The sequence below is a fragment of the Poecile atricapillus genome, chromosome 3 (assembly GCF_030490865.1).
Source record: "Poecile atricapillus isolate bPoeAtr1 chromosome 3, bPoeAtr1.hap1, whole genome shotgun sequence".
In the NCBI taxonomy this organism is placed as follows: Eukaryota; Metazoa; Chordata; class Aves; order Passeriformes; family Paridae; genus Poecile; species Poecile atricapillus.
The window spans coordinates 16,164,159-16,172,318 of NC_081251.1; the positions used below are offsets into that span (position 1 = coordinate 16,164,159).

Sequence of the window (8,160 nt, forward strand, 5' to 3'; positions counted from 1 at the left end):
AATTCATACTTTTGGTTATATCTTGCATTGCAACCTAAGACAGACAGGTTGACAGAAAGTGTGGCTGAAGGATGCTGTTAGAGGTTTTCTAAGACACTGAATTTGCCTGGCGTACTGTTATCCAATACAGCCAACCCAGCTCAGTTCTGTGGGGTGCCTGAGTGAGAGGGTCTGCCTGGAATGGAAGTTGGGCTCTCTACTCCAGGTGAAAGAAACTTGCACACGACTAAAAACACAACTCAAACTTCAACCTCATCGTTTTTTAAAGGCCAGGTACGCTGCTTTGATATTTTACAGTCTAATATACAGGAGATGCTCAGTCTTACATTACTGCTGTCCTCCCTTTTTCTTCCTGCCTCTCTCTCCCCCTTCAGAGCACTACATCTCTTCTCAGGACAAGAGAAAAATAAGGTGGCAGGTGTAACTCAAACAGGATATGCAAGTTCTATATTGAGAAACAGCACATCAGAGCGAACCTCCGCACCAAAAATACGAGGTAAGCTGTTCTAGGAGCATGTGAGATGATGAGAGTACACGGAGGAAGTACCACCCAAAGCTGATCTTGCACTCTTCCATCAGCATCAGATACTGCAGCTGTTAGCAAGAGGTGGGCTTCAGTGAGGCAATACTGCTGGTCTGGTGTCTGCTCAGATGCAAGATGGTAAGTATCCAAATAATTTGTTCTCATACAAATGAGAGACAAATTCAGTAGGTTTACAGTCCAGTTCTTCAAAAGAGGAAAAAAAACCAAAAATAAAACAACCCACAAACAACTGTGTGTAAGCTTTTGAAGTTCATCAGTAGTTAAGCTTAAGAGCTGTTTCAGGTTGTTTGTTTTAAGGAGAAATACCTGATCTATATATAAAACTGTTAGTCACAGGGTGTAATTTGTGGTGATACTTACTAGAAATTATAAAAAACGTACTCTTTTTGGCAAGTGATGCAGTTAGTTTAATTGATTCAAATCTGGATGGGCCTTGTTGCTTCACATAATATCATTTTATCTACCCATTCATTGTGTTTTTGTGAAATAGCAAGTAACGTGCTGCTAGGGCAGCTAACAGCAGTAAGTCCACTGCAGCGCTTCCTGTGCAATTAATTTTTCTCAGTTTGGCCTTATTTATAGTTCTTGCCCAGTGCAGTGACCGCCCTTTTAAAATATTTTTTTTCAAGACAAGCAATCAATTGAAATATAAATTCCTCTCAGTTATCATGAGTGACTCCAAAAGTAATAGCATTTGTTTGTTTCATCTTTTGTTTTCTCCTTTAATTTGCTTCAGCTAGTGGCTCACACAAACAGTGGCTGTTGCAATATCAGCTTGTTTTATTGAAATACTGTTTGCATTTGGCTCCTACACTTTAGGACTTTATGGCTGTTCTAGAGAGGAGTATGGTAATGTGGGTAAAACAAATTTGATTTCAAAGAGTCAACATTTTCATTTATCTGCAGAATTGGAAAGTACTTTTGCAAAACAGCAATTTTACAGAGTACATTTGTGAAAACCTTTTTCTGAACAAAATTTAATGCCAGTGTTTTATTTTGCTATGCAACAGTTGCATTCTGCCATCCCTCTTTACAGCTTCCAGTAAAAGCTGTGTAAATAATTTCTTGTAAGAAAGCAAGGGCAGTGGTAAACACAGGAAGACATTCTTACTCGCAGCTAATTCTCATGAGCAAATCATAATTTTATCTCTTTCCCATACCGCATGAATTGATCCAGACTGCAAAGTGTTCGACAGAAGAATCCTTAACACACACTAGACTGTTTGGAGAAGGTTTTTTACCTTCCAGAGTCAAATACAAATTAGTTCTATCAAATGGTGCTTTTCTCATTGCGTTACGACCGAAGTATTTGGTGTTTCAAAGCAGATTTCTCCGTAGGTTTTTACAAGCCGTGTCCCTGCCCGGGAAGGAGCTCGCTGGAGCGGCGTTTCCGCGGCGCCCGCATTGGAGGCGATGCTGCGGAGCGGAGCCGGGAGCGCGGTGCTTGCGCGGCCGGCCCGGAGGGTGGCACTGGCCCTCCACGCACCGCCCGCCGCCGAGCCCCGCGGCCCGGGCTGCGTCCTGCCCCTGCTCCGAGGCAGCGCCCTCGGTCATGTTTTTGTCAAAATATTGGCACCGGTTCTGCAGGTGGCTCCCGAATGGTTTCGGTGCGATAGACACAATGCTGTTTGCCCGGGGGTGAGTAAACAAACCCCAGCCTGCTCTCTGCGTTTCCCTTACCTGGAATGGGCTGGAGGGACTCCTCTACCGCCCGTGGGTGTGAGCCTGTCGATTTCTGACTGGGATAAGGTCGGGAGCTGGGCCATGTGCTATTAAGGGTGATAAACAAGAAAAGCCAGGTTTGGACACCTCTCTTCCAGATGACAGAATCCTCTCGTATCTCTGTTTCCTCCCGCCCCGACGTGTGGAATTGTCTATAGGTGCATTTGCAACTTTCATGCATAGCCTACTCAAAAACAAATTGCAGAGTTTAAATATGATTGTCACCGAAACTATTTTGCTATCACATACTTGACTGCAGGTCGTCTTGATCTGTTGTGTTCAGCTACTCATTTAACAGGACTATGGACAACAGCTGTGTACAGAGACAGTAAATGGGCCAGGGAAGGTGGTGAAAATGTCACAGATTTTTCTGATGTGTTCTGGGACAATGACAATGGTATAGAATAATGAAATCCCACACCTTCAAGGAAACTTAAGAGAATTAATGTTAAGGCTTTGGGCACTCTGCTTTGACCTTGCTGTTTATCTCTGAATGACAAAATCTGAAGAACAAAATCAAAGAGTGAATCTCTAAGGGAGGACCTGATTTAAGCCCCCAGTTCTGATTGTAGGATTGCATTGTCAAGTCGAGGAATTAGTTAATTTTGAAAGAGGAAAAATGTTTTCCTTTCTTAATTTACATTTTTAAAAGCATGTTTGTTTGTTTTCCTGCTCAGCTCCCCACGCCTTGTAAATTGTGAATTTCTCTTTTGGCTATGCATGATAAGAAAATCGTTTTCATTCTACAAGTGTGTTAATCATCCTGTAGCTTAAAAATATCAGAGTGTAAACACCGTAGTTTCTAAAGGCATTGACTTAAAATAATTATACTCATCTGACCGTTGCAGCTCTTTCATTTTATAAAATGAACTGTGAGTTTAAAGTGACTTACTGTTGTTTCACCCCAAAATGAGCAGCAGGATGAAAAATTAAGTTTTGACGGGGAAATTTGGTGGCGATTGCACTGGAGTATTACTGATGTGGAAGATCTCAATACTCTGGTTACAGCCCCGAATGTGCTGCTGTTAAGAGTTGGGTAAAATATACAGGGAAAAGAGTATTTTAGGGACTGTGGCGGGCTGATGTGCGGCAATGAAGTATTTCACTAAGGGGCTGTCAGGGTTAAACGTTGATTGCACGGAGCTGGAACAAGCCCTGCGCTCCGGGCGCTGAGACAGTAGCGAGGTTTGGCCACAGGAGGCACAGCCGGCGTGCGCTGCACGGAGCTTTCCCTAATCCCTGCGGGGCTGGGCTCGGGGAGATGCAGATCAACTCTGGGCCGTGTCCTTCTCTCCCCACCCCCCGGCCCGTCCCAGCTTTTGCTAACCCTTCTTGTCTTCTGATTGCATTGATCCTCTGAGAGGGCGCGCTTCTGCTTGGGCAGGGCAGCGTCAGTATTAAGAAGAGATCAGAGCTGGCTTTCTCCCAGCCTACGTGAATGGATTTGGTGTCAAGGGCAAGGAAAGGCAGCTGCTGCTGCCCCAGAGCACCACCCACCCACCTGTTCGCTAGGGAAAGTGTTACTGGCCCCAGGTGAGGCTCCGGCCTTTCACACTAAGAGTCCCCAGAGCACAGAAACCCTAAAGACGCTCCCTCGGGCCCAAAGCGCAGCGCCTGCCAGACCTGTACCTACCCCTAAGCACCAGTGAAGTTTCTTTCTTTCAGATTACAAGTGACTCTCTTATTCCCAAGTAGGACCCACAATTCAACTTCTCATTTCGGGGAAGTTTATGCGTGCGCTTAAATTAGGATGTCATCTGATAAGGCACAGTTCCCACATCCACTGTCTTATGACAGCTACACATACTTAATGAACAGTGGCTCCATAAGGTACAGTAAGTGTCCCTGGAATAATAAGGGATAGTGCATCGCTGAGGGCAAAAGAGAAAGAAGAAATAAACCGTTTCTGGCTTTCAGGAATTTAGACTCTTACTTCAAACTTAATTTAATTCTTATGGAGAGAGTCCCTGTAGGAGCAGCCAAAGTTTAATCAGTAACACAACAGCGATTTAACTCAATTCTCAGTATCTTAGTCATATGGAGAAGCTGCTGCAACTGATTAGAAAGCCCATTTCATTGAAATATTGCATGGAAGCATGAAAATTCCAGTGAGGAAAGGCAACAGTCACTTCATCATTCTAGAGCCCATGTTAACGCATCAGCAACTCTCACATTCAAAGCCTTTTTAGAGAAATTTAATAGTTGGGGCACTAATAACCACCCACAACCCTTAATTCCAAGTGATTATTCTAAGCACAAATTAACAGATCTGGGCCATTACTACCCCGAACTGAATCATTCAGAGGGGTGGGAGGAAAGAAAAAAGGCGATACTCCATGGGAATGCCTCAGGATTAACTGCTTTTGTACATTTCCAAGCACTTTTGTCAATAGCATCCCTTGTGTAATAAATTCCTTTTCTAGTTCCTTTCACACTGTTTACAGGCAGATGACTTAGAAGATTACAATATACACTTAAATAAGATTTTCCAAGTTACAAGAATTACACACATCAGGTAATTTTATTCTTTATAGTCTCTACATATTTGAATTTTTACTTGATAAATTCATAACAATGTATAAGTATTAAAAAAACAACAACAAAAACACAAATCAAAGCCAGCAAACAGTTGGTCCCCAAAGAATAAAGCAAGCAATCAGTTCAATAAACACACTTGATTTATTTTGTATAAAAAGGGTTAAGTTTACAACTAAACTTTTATAAAAAGTTTAGCATGATTAAGTACATCATTACACTTTTTGCAGAAATGTATATTTCTGCCACTATACAAGAAAACTCTAATTAAAGAGTTCACAAGGTTTCACTCATATATATATATTTATATATAAATATATACACAGTATTCAGTCCTAGGTTTGTGTCAAAAAGGTAATTTCTGACCACACACTTTCCTAAAAAACTGAACACTGGATCCTTCTGGTACTCACGCTCCACCTTTGGAAAAAAAGGCAAAGTCTGCTTTAAAATGGGCAACTCCTTGTGAGATTTTTGTTTCGCTCCCCACGCTGGGAATATATAAAGGAAGCCTTCCAACTAGGGAAAGGGTATTTAAGAGTCTCTTCATAAATAACTAGGTTCAGTCCAAGTTGAAAAATCGGGTGGGGATAAAGATCAAACTTGATTTTTTTTTCTTCTTTATTCATTTTAAAAGGTCCTTTTACTTGAATGTGGATTTCCCCCTCCAGATACAGCTGAAAAATAAATTCAGCACTTCAAAAAAAAAAAAAAATCCTGTAGACATTTTCTTGTGCAAAAGAAAAAAAAAAATCTCATCAGTGGAACACCTGCAAGAGATTGAAAAGAGGCATATTTAGGAGAATGCTAACAGGGCAGAGATCCGGACAGACTGGCGCCAGAGAGGAAGCCACAGTTTGAACATTTAACCAAACACTCAGAGATTGGGCAAACCCTGGCGTCCAGATGCAACACATACACGCTCACACACTCGCTCTCAAGAGCACAAATTGAACATAAAAATAACATACACTCCAGGGAAAGGCTAAGAAGAGGATTCTCAGTCCAATCTTTATTTAGATCTCTGTAAACGCAATGTTCTGAGGCGCCAGTCTGCCTCTTAGAGCAATTATTTGATTAAAAGCAGTCACTTATTTAACTGATAGCGCAGACAATCCCACATCACAGAATTCAAGGAATTGTGCCAAGATTCCCAACTTAATCAGTCACTTTGGCCCAGGAAGTTAAGGCTCCAAGAACAGATAAGAATTTGCATTAAGCAGCGAGAAGGATCAGAGGAGCCTGTGCTGCTGGGTGAACCTTAGCGACACACACACTTAAGACCTGAAGACTCAGTTATTAGTCTCATTTCTTACTGATTACAAAGGCATCTCCTAATCAACTTTTAGGACCTATTTTTAGCACTTGCCATCACGCCTCCCATTCCCCGGGGAGGCAGTTTTTACCCGAAGTTTAGGAAAAAAGGTGGGCTGCACTCACCGTTTGATTCAGCCACAAAGTGCTTTGCTGTCACTTGACATGAGCTCTGAGGGGAACTCGGACGCCTGCGAGAAAACAAGAGCAGGGTAAGGGCGAGGTGGCCGAGCACTCACCGGGAGGCGGTAGCGGATTGTCCCGGCTCCCGCAGCGCTTCCACCGTGGCGCGTCCGCGTCCAGCCCCGCCGCGGGCGAGGGAGCGCACGGCGGCCGCTGTCACCCGCCACCCGCGCTGGGGACACCACTAAGGCCGCCCGAGCTCCCCGATCCGGGCTCAGCAGCGAGCCGGGCGCGGGGGAGGCGCTTACCTGTAGCGAAAGGATGCTGATATCTGTGTTGAGGGTGGTCAGAGGAGTTCTGGAGGAAGGGTTCTGCCCAGGTCTCTGGTGGTGCAGGCTGACGATGCTGGGGTGCGAGTCCAAGGCGATCTGCAGGTCCAGGATGTAGTCGATGACGTGCTGCAAGATTTCCATCTTGCTCACTTTCTTGTTCTGCGGGATGCTGGGCACCAGCTCCTTCAGCTTGGAGTAGCAATCGTTCATGTTGTACAGCAGGCTCATGGGGTCATCCACGGGGGTCTTGCTCCGGGAGATGCCCAGGTTGTGCTCCGAGAGGCCGGTTTTTCTGACGGACCGCACCGGGCTGAAGGCTTTCATGCTGGCAGGCGGACGGAGAGCGCGATTCCGGCGGGCGGGTGGGCTGGAGCCTGCGGAGCGCTGTGCTGTCGCTCTGGCGCTGCCGGAGCTCGCACTGAGGGCCGGCGCTGCGCTGCCGCTCTTATACGGCGGCCGCCGCCGGGCCCGGCCCGCGCTCGCTGCCATTGGCGGCCGCCGGCACGTCCATCACCGCGGGGCGCCCTCACTGGTGGGGCCTTCCGCCCGGGCGGCCAATGGCGGCGGGGGGCGTGGCCGCGCGCACAGCTGAGGGAGTAAATAGTGCGCGGGGCCGCGCGGGGCCCGGGGCGGCAGTGCCGTGCTCCCGCTGGGTCCTCAGCGCCCCTCCCGGCCCTCAGGGCTCCCCCCCGGCCCTCAGCGGTCCCTCCGTGCCTCCTCTCCCTCCCCGTCCGTCCGCCGCTGCACCCCGACCTCTGCACGGGCTCGCAGCGGTGTGCGGGGCTGGCGGTGCCGCGCCAGGAGCGCGGTGCGGGATGCGCAGGTCCCGCTGCAGCGAGGGGTGGACAGGGCTGAACCTTCTCCAGGTCACCGGGAATTGGAGCATCCCGGCGGTGTTTGCATGTCCCCACTTAGTACACGGCAGCGAAAGTCAATGGGCGGATTTGCAGCCAGTGCTGTAGGCTGCGGCTGTAAGCAGGAATGAAATAAATCAAGATTAAAGATAAAATAAGCCTATAAACCTCACTGCAACTTTCTGTCCTGGTGAGAACGGGACATTGAGCACCCCATCAGCCAGGCAGGCGTCACTCGTAGCGCCCCGCTTCCTGAGAACAGGGCTACTTCAGATGATGCTATTAATTGGAGATCATTAAGGAAATCTGCATATTGGAAGTGCATTTACATGTATTACCCTTGAAAGTCTGCTCATCTGCGCCCTATCAGTGCTCGTGACACAGTACTGCCATTAATTATGCATAGATTGTTTCTGGTGACAAATGCAAATGCTTACTACACGCTGTACTTTTAGCAGCTTTTGGTTGCAGCCAATGAAACATCTTCCAGAAACTTTCCAGAGGAAAAAGTTTTCGGGGGTTTTCTGTTTTGTTTTGTTGAGCTGGAGAAGTGATTTTTATTTTTTTTTTTTTTTAAGTTTAGTTTCACTGTATTTTCCTCTATTTTGCTTATGCTACCGGCTGCATAACAAACGAACACAGGTTCCACTTTCCCCACACTATCTAAGCAAAGTTCAACTTACAAAAGTGTGAAAGTATATATGCAACTAATATAAATGAAATTCTGCACAAATCG

The 8,160-nt window shown here is 46.2% G+C and overlaps 1 protein-coding gene across 1 annotated transcript; it reads right to left on the reverse strand.

Moving 5' to 3' along the window:
• Positions 1-4,926: 4,926 nt before the first annotated feature.
• ID2 (inhibitor of DNA binding 2) lies at positions 4,927-7,001 on the reverse strand. The gene is made up of 3 exons (XM_058836046.1): positions 6,547-7,001; positions 6,242-6,306; positions 4,927-5,571 (listed from the first exon to the last, which is right to left on the reverse strand). Exons 1-2 carry the CDS (start codon positions 6,892-6,894, stop codon positions 6,250-6,252), a joined length of 405 nt encoding a protein of 134 aa, XP_058692029.1. The 5' UTR covers positions 6,895-7,001; the 3' UTR covers positions 4,927-5,571; positions 6,242-6,249.
• Between the last annotated feature and the right edge of the window lie 1,159 nt (positions 7,002-8,160).